At 43.6% G+C, this 21961-nt stretch overlaps 1 protein-coding gene across 9 annotated transcripts in view; it reads right to left on the bottom strand.

The window, feature by feature from the left end:
- Positions 1-21961, bottom strand: part of atp2b2 (ATPase plasma membrane Ca2+ transporting 2) — a 488858-nt gene that overhangs the window by 140822 nt on the left and 326075 nt on the right. For all 9 annotated transcript variants that reach the window (XM_034166183.1, XM_034166192.1, XM_034166187.1 and 6 more), the window contains 3 exons: positions 9025-9276; positions 5410-5535; positions 40-165 (listed from right to left, as the gene is read on the bottom strand). In XM_034166183.1, coding sequence (XP_034022074.1) covers positions 40-165; positions 5410-5535; positions 9025-9276 — 504 coding nt within the window. The remainder of the gene's footprint in view (positions 1-39; positions 166-5409; positions 5536-9024; positions 9277-21961) is intronic.

The raw sequence follows: 21961 nt of genomic DNA, 5'->3' as shown, positions 1-21961 counted from the left end.
TTTTCATATGACGACTATTTAATCATGCAAGGATCATACCTTTCTTTTCTTTCTTCTCTTCTTCCTCTGCTCCAGCACCCAGCAGAGTGAAGATGATTCCAGTTTGAGAGTTAACTCCGACAGCAGTCACCACCATGCGTCCCGACCCCTCCATCACATGGGTCCCTGGGAAAGCCAAGCATTACAAAGTGGGACTGCAGTGAGGTGGAATGACAATCTAATGTGGAATAATACAAAACAAATAGTGAGATAGTTTATTTATTTATTTATTTTTATTTTATTGAATTTATTTTGGCACACATGGATCCAAGCAATTAACAAAACATACAAAGAAAGAAAAAGAGAAATCAGTCCAACAAAGAAAAAGAGAAAATAGTCCAACAGCGCACCCATGCAGCCAAAAAGAGTTAGGCAAAGGAAAGCTTGTAGATGCCTACCCCATTAACCAAAGAAATAAAAATTGTACGTGTATATAAAAAATTATACATCCATCCAGTTAAATCCAGTCCAAAAAAGAGTGGGGGAAGCAAAATACCCATTTATTCCCACTCCCTATTTCAACCGCTCAATCACTGCAACTCATAGGACACAATCCCAATGTTACCGAACAAACTACATTCATAATACAGCAACTCATAGGGCACAAACTCATTTTTCTTCATCAGTGACATATCTAGAGAACATCATTTCTTTATATTGATATTCAAACTGAATAATATTTGGACATCGCTTGAGTTCCTCCATTAGTTTATTCCATATTTTAGGGCCACAAATGGAGACACAGAAACCTTTCCTGGTCGTCCGAGCCCCTGCAATTTTAAAATAATACAAGCCCCTTAGATTACATTTTCCCTCTCCGTGAAAAATTCTTGAATTCTAAAGGGCAGTTGCTTATTTTTCACTTTATACATTAACTGAACAGTCTTAAACGCAATCATATGGTGGAGTTAATATTTTAGATTTAATGAACAATGGGTTGGAGTGGTCTCGATAACCTGCTTTGTGAATTGTTCTTAATGCTCATTTTTGAAGAATGAATAATGCATGCAATGTAGTTTTATAATTGTTGCCCCAAGCTTCAGCACAGTAAGTCAGGTTGGGTGCAACCAATGAACAATACAAAGTATGTAGTGCTCTGCAATCAAGAACATGCTTTGCTTTATTTAACACTGCAATACTTTTGATACTTTCTTTTGAATATGTTGAATATGAGCTTTCCAATTAATTATTTCATCAGTAATGACACCTAAAAACTTATTTTCTTTGACCCGTTCTATGTTTACCCCTTAGTGATGTCAATGTCACAGTTTCACATTTCTTATACAAATTCTTTGACACATCGGACAACCAGTCAAACCAGAAACTTAAATGGAGCCTTTTAGTGGATGTTTTTTTAAGAGTGGTTCAAAACCAGTTGAAAGCCAGAGGGCCTCATATGCACACCTACCACAACCAAGACACACCCTGTCCTTCAACCACATTAACCCTAGGCCATATTTAAAACCTTTAACCAAAAGTTAAATGCATTATTTCATGACAAATAAAAGAAAAGAAGAAGCCTTGTTTCACATGTTGACTCACACAGCGGATCATACGTCTCCATCTCCTGCATGCCTTCCCTCGCCACAACCATAAGCCTCCTCTTTGGCCTTCCTCTTCAAATAACACTGAGCAAAGACTGACATTTGACATTTAAGATACAATGTGCTGCCCATGAATGTGAGTATATTGCTAATGGGGCTGTATAAACAGGTGCATTTTTAGTATCCAGCCTAAAAAAAAAAAAACATGGTGAGGGTTGCATGAGAAAGGGCATCTGTACCCAAAGAAATGTGGTTAATCTCTCAGTGCTGATTACAGTGTGTGTGTGTGTGGGGGGGGGGGGGGGGGGGGGGGCAGCTGGGATTTGAGTAATCCTGGCTACAATCCAAAGATCCAACCAACCAATGGACATGGATGAAAACATCACCTTCTTGGCAGATGAATGATTTACTGTAAAAAGCTTTGAAACATGTTGGAAGCAGCAGTTTAAACAGGCCTGTCCTTTGTGTACACAGTTTAAATCTGGGCTTCCCAATTTGGGGCTTGTTCATTTTGGCATGCCTTCTTGGCTAAGCTAATTGTGAAGCTTTCTGCAAATTAATAAATTACTGTTAAGAAAATTAAAGAGTAGTGGCTTTATTAATTTGAAATTTTCTTTTAGATTTAGACTGTTAATTTTGATGAAATTGCATAGATTTCATTATACATTGATTCTTTCAGCTGCTTCCATTTTGCTCGGGGTCAGTACATTGGTTCTTAGGTCGATCTACAACCCCTGGCAAAAATTATGGAATCACCGGCCTCAGAGGATGTTCATTCAGTTGTTTAATTTTGTAGGAAAAAAAGCAGATCACAGACATGACACAAAACTAAAGTCATTTCAAATGGCAACTTTCTGGCTTTAAGAAGCACTATAAGAAATCAGGAAAAATAATTGTGGCAGTCAGTAACGGTTACTTTTTTAGACCAAGCAGAGGGAAAAAATATGGAATCACTCAATTCTGAGGAAAAATTATGGAATCACCCTGTAAATTTTCATCCCCCAAATTAACACCTGCATCAAATCAGATCTGCTCGTTGACACTGACCCTATGCCATGACCTTGACCCTATGTGTCTTTTTGCAAGAAATGTTTTTGCAGTTTTTGCTCTATGGCAAGATGCATTATCATCTTGAAAAATGATTTCATCATCCCCAAACATCCTTTCAATTGTCCAAAATATCAACATAAACTTGTGCATTTATTGATGATGTAATGACAGCCATCTCCCCAGTGCCTTTACCTGACATGCAGCCCCATATCATCAATGACTGTGGAAACTTACATGTTCTCTTCAGGCAGTCATCTTTATAAATCTCATTGGAACGGCACCAAACAAAAGTTCCAGCATCATCACCTTGCCCAATGCAGATTTGAGATTCATCACTGAATATGACTTTCATCCAGTCATCCACAGTCCACGATTGCTTTTCCTTAGCCCATTGTAACCTTGTTTTTTTCTGTTTAGGTGTTAATGATGCCTTTTGTTTAGCTTTTCTGTATGTAAATCCCATTTCCTTTAGGTGGTTTCTTACAGTTCGGTCACAGACGTTGACTCCAGTTTCCTCCCATTCGTTCCTCATTTGTTTTGTTGTACATTTTTCGATTTTTGAGACATATTACTTTAAGTTTTCTGTCTTGACGCTTTGATGTCTTCCTTGGTCTACCAGTATGTTTGTCTTTAACAACCTTCCCATGTTGTTTGTATTTGGTCCAGAGTTTAGACACAGCTGACTGTAAACAACCAACATCTTTTGCAACATTGCGTGATGATTTACCCTCTTTTAAGAGTTTGATAATCCTCTCCTTTGTTTCAATTGACATCTCTCGTGTTGGAGCCATGATTCATGTCAGTCCACTTGGTGCAACAGCTCTCCAAGGTGTGTTCACTCCTTTTTAGATGCAGACTAACAAGGAGATCTGATATGATGCAGGTGTTAGTTTTGGGGATGAAAATTTACAGGGTGATTCCATAATTTATTTCTCAGAATTGAGTGATTCCATATTTTTTCCCTCTGCTTGGTCTAAAAAAGTAACCGTTACTGACTGCCACAATCTTTTTTTCTTGATTTCTTATAGTGTTTCTTAAAGCCAGAAAGTTGCCATTTGAAATGACTTTAGTTTTGTGTCATGTCTGTGATCTGCTTTTTTCTACAAAGTTAAACAACTGAATGAACATCCTCCGAGGCCGGTGATTCCATAATTTTTGCCAGGGGTTGTACATGCTGATTTGGCACAAATTTTATGCTGTTGTATTTCCTGATGCAACTTCATATGTGCAAGGAGAATGGATAGCCTTTGAACCTTGGCCTTTCTTGCTGTGAGGCACACGTGCCACCACTGTACCACCATGATACATGTTATTGTTGAGTTTACACTCTCTTGTTCACCTCTCTGCTACACTCTCCATGTCTGAACAACTGACCCCAGGTATTTAAACTCATCTTTCTTCACCACCTCTATGCCTTGCAACCTCACTGTTTTGCTGTGCTCCCCGTCATTCACACACACTTACTCCTACTGATTTTCATTCCCCTTCTTTCCAGAGCACATCAGCACCTCTCCAGGCTTGTCTCAACCTGCTCCCTACTCTCTCTACAGATCACAATGTCATTTACAAATGTATGTAATTCACATAACATCAACATTTAATTTGGGCCCATTGTCCTACAAACAGACTAATTCATTGTGCTTCAAAGAAAACAATTTGGGCATCTCTGGTTAAAAGTCCAAACTGATTAGTCTCAAATAAAACAGACAAGGAGCAAATACTGACATCTGAGTCACATCACAACACAACACACTAAAGTGTGACTTTATTTTGAACAACAAATTTTGGCACCGTTGTAAATACGCAAAAGGAATTTTACAGGTGGATGTTGTGATGCTGAGAGAACCTATCCTTAATCGAACCCTAACCCATTACAGGTGTCACCTCATATTTTCTATCTCCAACTCATACATTTAAGGATGATTGTTGTGGGAATGTGTATAGAAATTGCTACAGTTCTATGGATGAGCTGGGACTTTAAACTCAGTCACTTAAGTTCAATATGCTGCACAGAGCCAAAATACAAAAATATGCCAGCGTCCAAATACTAGTGGACTGCACTACATATACATGCAGACAGAATGTATTTAACCTGTGGGAGAATAAGTCGCTGTGGTTGAAAGTGTGACTAATTAAAGAAGGCTGCTAAAAGGCACACAGCTAATTATCCATTCTATCAAAGTGAGATGTGAGAGATGTGATTAACCCACATTCGTGTGATTGGTGATATTCTGCATTTCTAAGAACCTTTCAGCTGAAAATCATAGTGTCTCTGCAACAGTTAGTACACTGGTGAAACGGCAGACTGTACATTAAAAGAGCAGTGTTTTTTAGGATTGCTCAGCTTTGAGATTCAAATTATAATTAACAGGAATTTCGACTGTCTGAATTAAAGCAGCTTGTAATAAATTCTGAATTATGGAATGGATATCAGGAAAAGCTTAAACCACAATGAAACATCTCTGAGATTAATTCATGATTTGCCATAGTTATCATTGTCATAGTTATCACATGCACAAAACCATAAATGTGCTTTCTTTTCCTATTTTGGAGATACACCAAGCAAAAATACATCTTTCTCCAACAGTGCAGGTCAGTTCATCCCTGCTACTCACACTGAATATTGGCAGGCCAAAGGGCATAAGGGCTTTGATCTGAAAGCCTTTTTATTTTTGCCGAAAGGAAAGCTACAGGAAACACGAACATGCATATACATCCATACCGCCGTCCAATGTGATGAAATGAGCAGCACAGAGAGCATCAGCTGGCAACATACCAGACAACAACATGGGGTCCTTGTCTGCAGACTTCTTGACGTGGTCGGACTCGCCCGTCAACGATGACTCATCGATCTTCAGATCATTGCCCTGAATCAACACTCCATCAGCAGGCAGCAGGTCGCCTGCATAAACACAGATGGCAGAATTATTATCTGCAGTGATCACTTGCATTTCTTGGATAAACCGACAGAAATGTTCATATACTATTACAGGCAAAAGTGTACATGCGCCTTGGTTAAAATATCCGTTATTCACCCAAGGTAGATTAATCACCAGTGTTAAATTAACACTAGGAAGTGTCCATATGTGTCTGCTCTTTAGAGTCTTAACATTTTTCTAGTGTTAACTAATACTATCAGTGTGCATCCACTCTTTTCAGTGGTTATGTTTCCACCCCTGTTTGTTTGTCTGTTTGCGAACATCCTGTAACCCACAATTCATAACCTGATAGGCAAGAACTGATTCAATTTTCAAGGTCATAAGTCAAAGTCAGAATGTAACAAAAAATCTTGGAAAACTGGAACAATCCCGATCCTTCAAAGTCACGTTTATTTTAAATGGGACAATGCATATTAATGAACATAGTTACATGTAAATATACCGGATTGTAGCAGGATGCTAATTTTTATCCGTAGTCAAAAATCCATAACTGTCAAAAAAAAAAAAAATCTTTCATATTTGACAGCCTTATGTAGGATGGTATCGACTGACAAAGTTGGATCTGGACAAGATCCAGATTACAGATTTTGTGGCCATTTAAATGTAACATTGAAAATCCTTTTTAATGTATTTTACATTATGCCCCAATCATTCTCATATTTGAAAGTGAGGTGCAACGAGGGCTGCATCTGTCAAATGCTCAGAATAGTGTGAATAGGGTTTGTCCACCGGAATGCACAAAATTGTCGGAGGAAACGTAAAATGGTGATGTTTGCACACGACACAAATGATCAAAGTTAAAAGGAAATTTATCAGGTGATGACGGCATGTGTATTTTACAACCTAGTCTCAAGTTTTTTTCATGATTCCGTCACGAAATGAGTCACATTTTCATGACAGGGTTTTTTTATTCTTAATATTACTACCCCTACCCCCTTCCCCTAACCCTAACTATAACTCCCCCACCCCCCAGACCCCCCTGCATCACTTTTCATTTTGTGCTCCTGTCACGGAATGTATTCAAATGAATTTGTGCTCCTGCTATGAAAATGTGGCACTTTTTTCATAACAATATAATGAATCAATAGATTAATGTATATTTTGTGATGCTGAATCACAACATGCTGTGAGATATGGCAGGTATTTTACTAGTTTGAAACCTTGGCATTAACTGACTGTGCTTGAGTGTCTGCTGTTTCAGCACAGAGGTTGCACAGAATTAATTTTTTTAAATTAACAATTCAATGTAAACGTCAGGCATATCTAACTTTATTTCAGGCTTGTTTCTTTAAGAATAAATGGCTCCATGTGTAACAGGTTGACCAACAGTTTAGACCTCTGTATGGGACATCGTGGCTGTGCACAAAGGCCACACAGTGCTTGAACGTGCTTGTGCACTGGCTATTACAACCAACATCAAACACATAAAAACAATCTCCAACTGCAGGAATTGAATTCTTGTTGTCTGTGTATTTTACAGACAGAACACATCATAATTACTCACCAGTTTGCTGAATGAATCAAACAAGAATTATATGTCTGAAATGGGAAACTTTTATGTGGATTTTAAGAAATTCTCATTTATAATGAGTGCTGTGGATATATGGAACACCCTGCCAGAGGAAGTAGTAACAGCACAAAGGGAAACCATTTCTAAAAAAATAAAATAGACAAACACTGGAGAAATGATGGCTAGTAAATATAATATCAACAGATAGATTCCATGTATATCAGATCTGGATAAAGCGATGCTTTTCACCTGGTCCAGTGATTTCAGTGACTGGCGTAATTTTATTTTATGCTCACATCCATTAACACCCTCAAAATCCTCATTTACATACTGCTGTCTGTGTCACATTGCCACCCGCTATCAATTGTGCATTTACTTTTAGTAAATCACTCACAAAACTGTCTCCGCCCCAACGTACAAAAGGTTGAACACCCACACAATCAGTACACGTTATCTGGGAACTTAGCATATTAGGCCCTTACTGTTAATTCAACACTGTCCTGTAAGTTAACACCGACAGTGTTAATGTAATACTTCAAAGTGTTAATTTAACACTGAAAAAAAGTGGAAACATATAGACACTTTCTAGTGTCAACACAGTTAACACTGGCAATTTTGTTCTGTTGTTTGCTACCATTTGGGTGGATGAAGGTCTTGAGACCAGTGTTGCCACAGTTACTTTGAAAAGCTACTTTATTAGTTACTTTTTACAGTCACATTTTACACTTACTTTATACAGTTACTTCATTAGCAGCTGTGGACAACTTGTTGGCAACTGCTGAATGTAACTAATAAAGCAACTAGTAATCTAACTTGGTTATTTTTAAGACTGAGCACTCAGAAAAATAACTATTAGTTATTTTGCTGATTACTCAATCTTAAGAGTAACCAAGTTAGATTACTAGTTACCTTATTAGTTACATTACTTATTAGTTACAAGTTGTCAGCAGCTGCTAATAAAGTAACTGTATAAAGCTGCTAATGAAGTAACTGTATAAACTAACTAAAGAAATAACAAATAAAGTAAGTTTTCAAAGTAACTTGTGGCAACACTGCTTGAGACTCAGTGTGGGGGGTCTGTCTCAGTGTACATTTTCCCGCTGCCTTCTGTTGGCTAGACAATACTTTTAATGTTGGAACAGAAGATGAGCTATCAGTGAGAAAAATTTAAACAAATGGATGTCAGTGTGTGCATGTGATTATATAACTAATTATTGTGCTGGCAATGGAGAATTGCATCTGAACATACTTAGACCACCCCTGGTTCAAGGCCACCTGTGCCCCATTCTCCAAGTTCATATGTTATTATTCTGTTTGGAAGGTAAGCGTGCGGCCCACGTGCACCCCTGCTTGCGTCCCATTCTGAATGACTAATTGCTGTAATTAAGGATTAATTGGGGAACCTTTCTCTGTATTTAAAGCCTACCTTTAAACCCAGGGCTTTTAAGAGCAGGAATAAAAATTTAAGCCAAGGGTTCTGGAGCAGAATGTATTACCTCTATAAGTCATGCTCCTTCCTACGAGTCACCTCGAAAAGATCCATAGTATCACAAGCAACTGCACAATCTAGTCTACAAGAATACAAGAATTTACAGATGTTACATCATTGCAAAGAATATAAATGTGACATAAATGTATGAATACTTTGCCTTGTTTAGTTTTTTTTTTTGTTGTTGTTTGTTTTGGGGGTTTTCTTTTTTTGTTTGTTTTTTGTTGTTTTTTCCCTGAGAATCACAATGGAAATAAGTTTTATGCTTTATTGCATTAATGTGGGCAGTTTTATATATTGTACTGTTTTTATGTATGTGTATTTTATTGCCAAATAGAAAAAAATCTAATATTTGCAGCAGATGCTGTGAAAACCTTCCTGCGAGGTTTTAAAGGAAAAAACCTTAAACAGAGCACACTGCGTGGGCCGGTTGTGTGTTACAGCCATACCTACCATATTTAACCTGTGCGATGTCCCCTACCACGATGTCAGCCACAGGCAGCTGTATGACCTGGCTCCCACGGACCACCTGGAACTTTTGCTCCTGTTCAATGCGGTTCTGCAGCCCACGGAACTGCTTCTCCTTCGACCAATCATTGAAGGCCGTCACCAGCACCACACACACCACAGACAACAGGATGGCAGCACCCTCAATCCAGCCGGCCTCGCCCTCTTCCTCTGCTCCGCCTCCTGCCGTGCCGCAAGCTGCAGTTCCAGAACAGTGACAAGAGGAAGATAAGGACCATTATGGAAATGCAGTGAATCTGCAAACACACTACAATGCACTGTGCGGTGTGCATCGTGGTTGATGTATGCTGCACACAGCCTGTCTGAGAAACAAAAATTAATTCCACATATGCAAACATATCTGCACTACTTTTAGGAGTATGTAGTGTTGTTAGTGGAAACCTTTTGCACAGTGAATGTACGCACAATGTGCGAAATATAAAAGAGCAATGAAATAAAGTGAACTTTGACTGAGATGGCCCTCAGAGATTGGACTTCTGCCTTCTGTCTGCTTCTCTGTTCATTTGCTTGACTGCAAATAAAAGGCCTGCAGCCTGCTCGCTGTGAAGTGAATGACTATACTGCAGTTAGGAATGAAACCAGGCCTATCCCCAGTCTTCTTCATGCTGCTTCATCTATCACTCTGGAAACAATTGTGAGCTACTTAAAAAGCCCTCGGTGGAATGATTGGCTTTGGACTATAAAACACTTTTAGTTTCCAAAGAAACTCATGTAGACCTCATACATAGGGTCTAATTTATTTTACAAAAAATCCTCAGCTCTAAATTTCAGCTCATGAGCACACATATGTGAATATGTTAAACTGTTAATTTTATTCAATGCCTATACTCTACCTCTGTACTCAGTAACAGAGCAAATAAATGAAATAAATATAAAAAATAAAAATATAGAATTTCTATTTTGCACGGATTAAATTACACTGAAATGTATATTTACAGTGTAGTGTATCTTCGTATTTATAGATTCAGAAAAATAATATGAAAACAACGGTTTAAAAAGTTATTTCAAATAAATCATCAGTGTTTCTCTCATTTACTGAAAAAATAATAAACTTACACAAATGTATCACTCATGAAAGTGCTATGAAACACTTGCTGAACGAGTTTAGTTGGATGTACAGTCTGTGAGTGCAGTAGCTGTCCGTGGTCCTGATACTACAACATGAATTCACAGATCTGACTGCAGTGTGCTCATCTCAGACACATTACGGTAAGCGACACGTGCAACTGTGTGGCAAATTGTAGCTGTCCACAGTGCTGGAGCATGAGCTCTGAACGCACTATCAAGCTGAACGCTGTGAAACACTGAAACCAAACATGGCCAAACTAAAATGTTTCAGATTGTACTGTAATCTTTCATTTCTTTATTATCTACAGGCTTTTCCCTTTTTCTTTGTGTTTTTACTGTTGCATTGCCAAAGCAAAGATTTAAGAGCTTCCACATCCAATGGCTAACAGGCTGTTTCATACACAAATAATAAACACAATCATCCCTTGACTTAACTTTCTGGGGTTGACGTTTAAAAGTTTTATAGAAGTGCCTTTTGCTGTATTTCCATTTAATTTTTCTGGACCCTGAAATCAAAAGAGGAGAACATTATATAGTTGTTGTGGTTTGTCTGTCTGTGATTGTGGTGATCTGCAAAGCTTTTGGCATTGGGAACACGTTGTTACGTTGTGGGGACGATTCAGAAGTGGTTTGGGAATTTTATAAATTGGTTGCAATGACAGAGTCAGAATGCTGACAACAGACTGAGAACATAAAAGCTGGTACAACTAAAGTAGGTGTAGTACTTGTAGGTGGTACATCTACAGTAGCTGTAGTACTGTACATCTGCTTGGTACTACATAGGTGATGTAATTCCTTCATCAGTGTACATACACAAGATGATGTTGAGAGCTGGGACAATGATACCAAACCAAGGCTTTCCAGTAGGGGCCCATCTTGAATGATTTGGATGGGGGAGGGAGGATTTATTGCTTAATTGGGGTCACCAGGTGAGTACCATCCCTCTCTGGTGTTTGACGATAGGCTCATGACACCTCCAGAGGGCTTATTGGCAACATCTGGTGTCTCAGGTGTGCCCCTTCTTTCACCCCTTCTACCCATAATGATGTTAATTTGGAACCCAGGTGTTGTCTCTCCTCTTTAACCAGAGCCACTGACTTGTCCACTCAGCACCAGTGGAGAGAGATTTGATGGCTTGATGTCGAGTTGCTGTCAGACACCCATGTCCTTAAGCAGCTGGATAGCTGAATTGCCAAATTCAGCAATTTTGCCCAGTGCCAGCTGCCAGCTCAGAGTATCTAAGGTGTGTTCATGGGTCTCCTCCACAGCATCCTCCCAGGGTATTGTAAGCTCTGTGATGCACGGTGTGAAGTAGGAGTCCAAAACATAAGGTCTGGTCTGACAATGATTGTGATGATCTCCAAAGGTAAGCAGAGCCTCTTTTCCAAGTCTGCCAGTATCCAACCCTGTCGCACGGCAAGTCATGATTCAGGAGCACGAAATATACATTAATCTATTGGTTCATGATATTGTGACGAAAAGTTCCTCATTTTCGTCACGGCAGTACAAATTCATTCTCATTCATTCCATGATGGCTGCACGAAATTAAAAGTGAAGCGGGGGGACCGGGTGGTTATGATTAGGGTGGGGGGAAGGAAAGTTCAATGTACAGTGGTCCTGCCCATAGGGTCTAGATGGCTCCTGTAAATGGTCTGCATGTATATAGCGCATTTCCATCTGCATCAGATGCTCAAAGCACTTTACACAAATACCTCACATTCACCCCGATGTTAGGCTGCTGCCATGCAAGGTGCCCACTACACACTGGGAACAAGGACCTTGCCCAAGGGCCCTTAGTAATTTTTCAGTTAGGCTGGGATTTGAAACAAGGATCCTCTAGTGGTTAAGCCCAACGCTTAACCACTACACCATCACCTCCTCCACATAGTGAGGGGGAAGTGATGTACATCATTTAAGAACAAATCTGGGGGACTCACAGCGAAACAGCTTGTATGAGCAAACCACGAAAACATCGAGCCAACGGGCAGGTGTGCACGATCCCGGTGCGACATTGTCGTGCGAGCAGGAACACAGTGCGAGCAGCTGAGACAAGGTGCACCACATCATGTCGCTGATGTGGAGGAAAATAGAATAAAAACTTTACTACTGCGCTACCATTGCTAGCCTGTAATCGGAGTGGAAAAATGCCTGAAATCAATAAGAACATGAAGGAGGTGTTCTGTGTGTGGCCGCTGCAGCCCAGCGCAAAGACAAAAGATGTGTTATGTATTTCCACATGAGGACAGCAGGCAGAGACATGTGACTCATGGAGGAATGGTGCAAGTTCATGTCCTTCCAAACACGGAATGTGTTCTCAAGCTGGGACGTCCAGGAGCAGAAATCTTTAGTGCCGCAGCTGTGGGCAGACACCCCCACCCCTTGGTCAGTTCAGCGCCCGGACCAGCGTGTCACTCTGTTATATGGTCATTCATTTTCGTTATGTGGTTATTCATTTTCGTTATTTTGTTATGTAATTGCGTATGTAGGTATTGTCATATGTAACTCTCCTGGCGGTGGTTTCTGTGTTTGTAATGTGTGCACTGAGCCATCATCCATCTGTCAGTGTGCTGTGATCAGCTGACAGGCCCCTCCCCGTGCTGTGTGTGATCAGACCACGCTGTCCGGCCCCCATGTGATCAGATCTGTACATACATACATCCATCCATCCATTTTCTTCCACTTTATCCGGAGTCGGGTCGCGGGGGCAGCAGCTCAAGCAAAGCCGCCCAGACCTCCCGATCCACACACACTCCTGCAGCTCCTCCGGGGGAACCCCAAAGCGTTCCCAAGCCAGCTGAGAGATGTAGTCCCTCCAGCGTGTCCTGGGTCTTCCCCGGGGCCTCCTCCCAATGGGATGTGCCCGGAACAACTCTCCAGCAAGGCGTCCAGGGGACATCCGGAAAAGATGTCCGAGCCACCTTAACTGACTCATTTCGATGTGGAGGAGCAGCGGCTAAGGGAGCGCCCAGCCACCCTGCGGAGGAAACTCATCTCGGCCGCTTGTACTCGCGATCTCGTTCTTTCGGTCATGAGCCAAATCTCATGACCATAGGTGAGGATCGGAACGTAGATCGATCGGTAAATCGAGAGCTGTGCCCACCTACTCAGCTCCCTCTTCACCACGACGGTCTGATACAGTGACCGCATCACTGCAGATGCTGCACCGATCCGTCTATCGATCTCACGCTCCATCCGTCCCTCACTCGTGAACAAGACTCCGAGATACTTAAACTCCTCCACTTGAGGCAAGGACACTCCACCGACCTGAAGAGGGCAAAGCACCTTTTTCCGGTCGAGAACCATGGCCTCGGATTTGGAGGTGCTGATTTTCATCCCGGACGCTTCACACTCAGCTGCAAACCGCCCCAGTGCACGCTGAAGGTCCTGATTTGATGACGATTTGACCCCCACAGGGTGCCCCGAGGGACACGGTCGAACGCCTTCTCCAGATCCACAAAACACATGTGGACTGGTTGGGCGAACTCCCATGAACCCTCGAGCACCCGATGGAGCGTGTAGAGCTGGTCCAGTGTGCCACAACCAGGACGAAAACCACACTGCTCTTCCTGAATCCGAGGTTTGACCATCGGTCGAATTCTTCTCTCCAGTACTCTGGAACAGATCTTACCGGGGAGGCTGAGGAGTGTGATCCCCCTATAGTTGGAACACACCCTCCGGTCCCCCTTCTTAAACAGAGGGACCACCACCCCGATCTGCCAATCCAGAGGCACTGTCCCCGATCGCCATGTGATGCTGCAGAGGCGTGTCAGCCAAGACAGTCCCACAACATCCAGAGACCCAAGGTACTCAGGACGGACCCCATCCACCCCAGGAGCTTTGCCACCGAGGAGCTCTCCAACCACCACAGTGACTTCGGCCTGGTCAATGGATGAGTCCGCCTCCGAGTCCCCAGTCTCTGCTTCCTCCTCGGAAGACGTGATGATGGGATTGAGGAGATCCTCAAAGTATTCCTTCCACCGCCCAACATCATCCCCAGTCAGGGTCAACAGATCCCCACCCACACCATAAACAGTGCCAGTGGAGAGCTGCTTCCGCCTCCTGAAGCGCCGAACGGTTTGCCAGAATCTCTTCGAGGCCGACCGATAGTCCTCGTCCATGGCCTCCCCGAACTCCTCCCAGACCCGAGTTTTTGCCTCTGCGACCGCACAGGCTGTGGCACGCTTGGCCTGCCGGTACCTGTCAGCTGCCTCTGGGGTCCCACCTACCAACAAAGATAAGTAGGACTCCTTCTTCAGCTTGATGGCATCCCTTACTTCCAGCGTCCACCACCGGGTTCGGGGATTGCCACCGCGACAGGCACCAGAGACCTTGTGACCACAGCTACGAGCGGCCGCATCAACAATGGAGGTGGAGAACATGGTCCACTCGGACTCCAACCTCCCCCGGGATCTGGGAGAAGCTCTCCCAGAGGTGAGAGTTAAAGACCTCGCTGACAGAGGGTTCCGCCAGTCGTTCCCAGCAGACCCTCACGATACGTTTGGGCCTGCCAGGTCTGACCAGCTTCCTCCACTCCCAGCGGATCCAACTCAACACCAGGTGGTGATCGTTCGACAGCTCTGCCCCTGCCGTGCTTCTCGATCACCCCCCTCCAGGTCTCACTATCGCCGCCCACGTGGGCACTGAAATCCCCCAGGAGAACAATGGAGTCCCCAGTCGGAGCACTATCTAGTACCCCTCCCAGGGACTCCAAGAAGGTCGGGTACTCTGCACTGCCGCTCGGCCCGTAGGCCAAGACAACGGTGAGAGACCTGTCCCCGACCCGAAGGCGTAGGGACGCAACCCTCTCGTTCACTGGAGTAAACTCCAACACATGGCGACTGAGCTGGGGAGCAATAAGCAATGCGACCCCAGCTCTCCGCCTCTCCCCGTGGGCAACGCCAGAAAAATGAAGCATCCAGCCCCTCTCCGGGAGTTGGGTACCAGAGCCCAAGCTGTGAGTGGAGGTGAGCCTGACTATCTCTAGTCGGTATCTCTCAACCTCCCGCACAAGCTCAGGCTCCTTCCCCCCCAGCGAGGTGACATTCCACGTCCCAACAGACCCGCTGGTTCTGATTTAGAAACAGCGCATCCACAATTTATTCATCAGCCTCTGTCAAAGTTGTTTAAAGATGTCAATCACGACTACGGGGACGCTGTTGTTGAGGGTAAGAAAAGAGTCATCCGCCAATTAATTTACACAGTGTAATTTTTTCCCGTTCCTCATAACATTCCATTTCGGTGGGACAGGGTATTAAGGTTCTGTGGTGTGTCGGAAAACGTACATAGCCGCGTTCTACTGCAGCAGGGGAACTTGGGAGAACTTTCCCCCACTGCTCCTGCAGCTTGCTGCAGGCTCGAGTTTTGTAGGGGAGACCGGGGCCATTTTACCCAAGAAAAATTTTTAATTTAGAACTTTCTTAAACACTATTGCCTGCATTTTGAGAGCCAAATTTTGTGAAGTAGTATTAATATGTTGCATAACTACACAATCAGGTAACAGCTAAAAAAATAGATTTAAAATGGTTTTTCAAAAAACACAAATCGACATTGGATTGGATCTAACTGAAATAAACGATTCTGAATCTTAAGAATCGATACCCAACCCTACTTTTCAGTGGTTGGTGGTGGTGATGCTTGATTTTTTTTTTTTTTTACTTTTCCTTGAATTTGGCACAACTGTGTAGCTATAAATGGTTGTTCTGTTTCATAAGAGCCTGGCTGTTATGTTTAACAGAAAAGTGTGTGTGGGTCTTCCAGGAAAAAGAACAAACACAAAGAAATTGGCACAGTCTAATGTGTCATCATCCATGGACTTATCTGCAATGATCATCTCAAAAGTTAGCAGGAGGGCATCATAATTGTTTGCCACAGTGCTCACTATCCGTGATGTGAAATTCCATCGAGTAGGAGCATTTCTGGGCAACCTTGAGCAGCCTGCAGACTCAAGAAAAGACATCCTTTTTGTGGATTTTGAGAAAAATGTGGCAAACCCAGAGAGTGATGCAAAAATATTCTGCACTCAGATAAGCATTTAGCCCCCTGAGACAGAACCAGATTCAGTCTGTGTGCATAGCAATGCACAAACATTGCACTGAGGGCTATTTCTTTAACTTTGGCCTGCAAACCATTGAGAGCTGAAGCCATGACAGCAGCCATGGCTTCTTTGTAAGGAAGACTATCAAATGGCTTCGCCAAAATCCGGTCCACAACATTCAAATTGTCTGCCATTATGTGCAGCTTGCTACCTAGCTAGCTTGCTAGCTGGGACTGGCGCGAGGCTAGCGTGAAGTGTGTCCGCCTGTGAGTGCTTTGTGACGGTGGAGGAGCTCAGCAGCACCCACTGCTCAGTTGGGACAGAAACTGCGACAGAAGTCAGAAAGAGTGATTTGTCGCTAGTCTTTTTTAACAAAGAAAATGCCGCTAAGAGGATTAGGAAAGTCTCTGGTTCAACTCAGAACAGAATGAAAATTAAAAAATGCTCCCACGGATGTTTACACCAAAAAAAATCGCTGATTCGCTCATTTCGCTGTCAATCAAAAAGGGATTCAGCCTCAGACAGATCAACCAACCATCATGCAGAAGCTGAGTGTCCAGGCCAGCCGAGGCCAGCCCACTGCCCCATAGACCCCCAGAGACGTTGAGCGTCCGATGGGCGGGACAAAGCCCAGCATTTATCCAATGACTCGTCTCGTTTCGCTGCACTCTTTGTGTCGCTATTGAAGTCTGTGGACGCTCAGCGTCCACACTGTTTAAAGCACTGTGAAGCTGCTGAATGAGTGAGAGGAAAGCCGCGTCGTTACCAGTGATAAGAAGATGATTCTGAACAAAAGTTGAGCGCGTTGTAACCACGAAACCCCCCGTCAGGACACCCCCCCCCCCCATCCCCACCCCGTTTTTTTTTTTTGTTTTTTTTTTTTCCCGCATGGTCGTGCACCTAGGATCCTGCACACTCATGCTTCTGATTCACAGCCTGCTGTAAATATCTGACTGTCCTCCTGAGCAGAAAGATGTTGCATTATCACCCCTCAGCCTTCCCCTATACAAGCTTCAGTTTGTTCCTGGGAGTGACAGGGTCAAAAGGTTTCTCCACCTCAGAGTAGATTAGAACTGAATCACGACTGTCTGACAGAAGAATATCCCCCCTTGTCTTGTTGGGTTAGGGTTGTCTTTATTGGATCTTGCTCAAGCTCTTCAGATGGATCTGTCACCAAAGAACCAAATGACAACATGATGATGTGGACAAACTCGCTGAGTTTCACCACACAACTTTCTGAGAGTTTCTTTTTGTTATTATTTCAGTTTAAGATCTTGACTGTCATTCTTGGCCATACAATGAAACTATATTAGTAATATGTTCCCACAGTTATAACGCCTCTGTCACAAACTGCCATGGTGGCTGGTGCATATTAGTGGCTGTGGTGCACTGAAGGACCAGTGTTTGGCACAGCTAACCAAAATGTTAGCTTCAATAACCATTAACCTGCTAACAGAAAAGTTAACTTTAATAACGCTAAACCGATAAACCGCTAAAGGAATTAGCGGAAGTTACAGCTAACTTTTAGTACTGACTCGGTCACGCCCACATCGGATTACACTGTCGGCTACTAATAAGACAGTTTTGAGTTTAAGAACCGCAGGGGCTGCTGGGTAAATTCAAAGTTCAAATCATATAACCTGCACATTCCCAGGATCACAAACAAAAAATGCACAAAAAATAAAAAATAAATAAAAAAGCAGTGTCATCATCTTGATCAAAACCAGTGAATCGCAGTATTAGAAGTCACAGTTTATCTCTATATTATATATTTATAAACTGTTAACGCCGCTATGGCGTTAACAGTTTGTGTTCACAAACATTTTGTGTTCACAAACACAAAACAAATGCACGAAAAATAAAAAATAAATAAAAAAGCAGTGTCATCATCTTGATCAAAACCAGTGAATCCGATATTAGAAGTCACAGTTTATCTCTATATTATATATTTATAAACTGTTAATGCCGCTATGGCGTTAACAGTTTGTGTTCACAAACATTTTGTGTTCACAAACACAAAACAAATGCACGAAAAATAAAAAATAAATAAAAAAGCAGTGTCATCATCTTGATCAAAACCAGTGAATCGCAGTATTAGAAGTCACAGTTTATCTCTATATTATATATTTATAAACTGTTAATGCCGCTATGGCGTTAACAGTTTGTGTTCACAAACATTTTGTGTTCACAAACACAAAACAAATGCACGAAAAATAAATAAATAAAAAATAAAATCCCAAACACTGTCGTCATCTTTATAAAAAGCAGTAATTTGCAGTATTAATAGTCACAGTTCATCTCTGTATTATATTTATAAACTGTTACAGGAATGGCTCACCCGTGTTGCATTTGTAAACATGACAAAACAAATGCACGAAAAATAAAAAAATAAAAAAATACAGCCCCAAACACTTATCTTTATCAAAAGCAGTAAATCGCAGTATTAATAGTCACAGGGGAGGTCATCTTGACAGAACATGGGCCTGACTGTTGCAGACACACAACAGATAGGAACTAACGTATGATTTTAGGGTTTACAAACATTTTTGGCCGTTAATCTTTACTCACTTTACCAGCTAAAAAATGTTAGTGGAAGCTAAGTGGTCCACTGATGGTTTTCAAAGTTATCTGAAAAGCTGATCTGTTAATGAAAGATTTAGCTTTGCTGGTTAGCGGATTAGTGAAGCTGTGGCCACCACTGTGAAGGACATATGCATGATACTGTTTGGAATAGTTACAATCCAGTCCATGAAGTAATTGGACAGTGATACAGTGGTACACCACCACAACAGAGATGAGACGAAACAATCATGATTGTAGAGTCAACTTTCAGTTTTAGTGCAAGGAGATTAACAAAAAATACGGCATCAACCATTGTGGAATTATAGCCATTTTTTTTCCACACTCCCTCCATTTTTTTATGTCATAATTGTGCAAACTAAGGATTATTTTCAATGCAAATCATCAGGTTTATATCCACTTAATTCCCATCAATCATTAAGAAATAAAAGCTGTATGGTACTCTATGGTATATCTGAGTGGAGTAGGCAGTTCTCAAAAAGAAGTTCACTCAAGAAGGACACAAGTTGTTATGTGGGCCACCAGAAGAGGAGGTACTGCTGGCCCAACACCAGAGGGCGCCCTGCCTGAAAGCGGGCTTCAGGCACCAGAGGGCGCAGCCGCCTACCTGGAACCCCTACGGACAGCTGTCATTCATCACACCTCATCAGCTGTCAATCATCAACAATCATTCATCACCTTCTCCATAAAAGCCTGGCAGTGACACCACATCCCTGCCGAGAAATTGTCTTACCTGACAGGTAAACTTCTCAGCCGTTACTGTGCCATTCGCACACATTCTCTGGTTACTAAGTTGGCAGTGTTAACTCTGTATACTCACAGCTTGGAGCTGGGTGGTGGAAGTTGGAAGGAGTTGGCGTTTCCTACTCCTCACTCATCACTTAAGTATACTATTGGTGCTGCACGTACTTAGCGTTCCTGTTTCCTGGGTGTAGTGGATTATTCCCTCAGGAAGGGACTGTGACTGTCTGTGCTGAACTGTTTGCTGGGTGTGCACACACCCACTTGATCTGTTTGTGCTTCCTGCCAGCAGTACCCGATCCGACAGCTGGAGGCGGTGGCCACCTGGGGACTCAGGACTTGGCGGCTCCAGTGTATTGCAGGTCTCCGCTGGCAGTGGAAATCGTGTGGGGCCCAACTCTTCTCTGGACAGGTGTCTCCTATCCTCGAGCCTGCCCACACGTCACCAACTGTTTAATTGACTGTTGTCTAAAGTCGTATCTGTATACTGTTGTGCACATTTCACAACATTAAATTGTTATCTTTTGCATTTCCATTGTCCGTTCATTTATGCCCCCTGTTGTGGGTCCGTGTCACTACACTTTCCCAACAGGATTTCTCGGCCAATCGTCATGGATCCCGAGGGCCGTCAACCATCGAGTGAACCACCAATGGAAACGCAAGGTGCACAGGCATCAGCTGGAGGCGTGTTGGGTGAGCTGCAGCAAATCTTAACCACCTTCACTGCTCAGTTGGACTTGGTAACCGAGCAGAACGTTATACTCAATCGGAGGATGGAGGCTTTCACCGCTCAGGTGGAAGCGCACGTGCAGGGCGCTGCTGCAGCACCTCCTCCTGCTGACCGAGTGCCACATACAGATATTCCAGTGGTCGTTCAACGAAACCCCCCCCCCCCAACCCCCAACCCCTGAAGCATACATAAGCCCTCCGGAGCCGTACGGAGGTTGTGTCAAGACGTGCGCAGACTTCCTGATGCAGTGTTCACTCGTCTTTGCACAGCGTCCCGTCATGTATGCGTCTGATGCCAGCCGGGTGGCTTATGTAATAAATCTGCTTCGAGGAGAGGCACGCACCTGGGCTACGGTGCTCTGGGAGCAGAATTCACGGCTCCTAACAACATATGCTGGGTTTGTGCGGGAGTTCAAACAACTGTTTGATCACCCCAACAGAGGCGAGACTGCTTCGAATGTGCTGCTGTCAATGAGACAGGGGCGTCGGAGTGCAGCCGAGTATGCAGTCGACTTCCGCATCGCGGCAGCGAGGTCCGGCTGGAATACTGTTGCACTCCGCGCCGCCTTCGTAAACGGACTGTCTCCAGTCCTGAAGGAGCATCTGCTGGCTAAGGACGAGCCGCAGGATTTTGACGGGCTTATCGACCTGGTTATACGGTTAGACAACTGACTAGAAGAACATGGTCGGGAGCGGGGCGAAGGGCGTGGCCGGGCACGAGCCGTCCCTCTTCCTTCCGGGTCCGAAAGGGTGACACCGTCCCCACGCTCCACAGCCAGAGAGCTCCGTGTGGCAACAGCTCCCCTGCTGACGAAGCTATGGACACGAGCAGGGCCACAGTGAAATCAAATAACAGACAACGGAGGCTGGCCTGCGGGGAATGTTTTTTTCTGTGGCTCGAGTGAGCACATACAGAAGAACTGCCCCAAGAGGTTAAACTACAACGCCCGCCCTTAGAGACTGGGCTGAAGGTGGGCCATAATACTCACGCGGGGAAACCCCGTAAATCCGCACACATCCCAGTTACGATCCTGAGTGGGGATCTAACCCTTCACGCCCCAGCACTGGTGGACATGGGGTCGGAGGGGAATCTGCTGGACAGCAGATGGGCAAAGGAAGTTGGGCTCCCTCTAGTGGCCTTACCATCACCATTGTCGGTACGGGCACTAGATGGCACCCTCCCATTAATCACACACCAGACACAGCCAGTGACATTGGTTGTGTCTGGGAATCACAGGGAGGAGATTGTGTTTTATGTAACACCTTCTACCTCCTGAGTGATTTTGGGTTTTCCATGGATGTTAAAGCACAATCCCCGGATTGATTGGCCGTCTGGGGTTGTGATGCAGTGGATAGAATCCTGCCACCGGGAGTGTTTAGGATCCTCGGTTCCACCCGGTGTGACAGCTAAGCAGGAGGTTCTAGTCTCCCCCAATCTGGCGGCGGTGCCAGCTGAGTACCCTGGATCTGGCTCACACTGCCCCCGCACCGTCCGTACGATTGTGCCATTGATTTGATGCCGGGCGCTGAGTACCCGTCCAGCAGGCTGTACAACCTCTCACATTCGGAACGCGAATTAATGGAGACCTACATCCGGGACTCGTTAGCTGCCGAGTTGATCCAGAACTCCACCTCCCTGATGGGTGCTGGTTTCTTTTTTGTGGGCAAGAAAGACGGCGGACTCCGTCCATGCATTGATTACAGAGGGCT

Source organism: Thalassophryne amazonica, chromosome 3, assembly GCF_902500255.1.
Source record: "Thalassophryne amazonica chromosome 3, fThaAma1.1, whole genome shotgun sequence".
Classification (NCBI taxonomy): Eukaryota; Metazoa; Chordata; class Actinopteri; order Batrachoidiformes; family Batrachoididae; genus Thalassophryne; species Thalassophryne amazonica.
The sequence above is the reverse complement of the archived record's forward strand: the minus strand, read 5'-3'. Positions and strand labels throughout refer to the sequence as shown.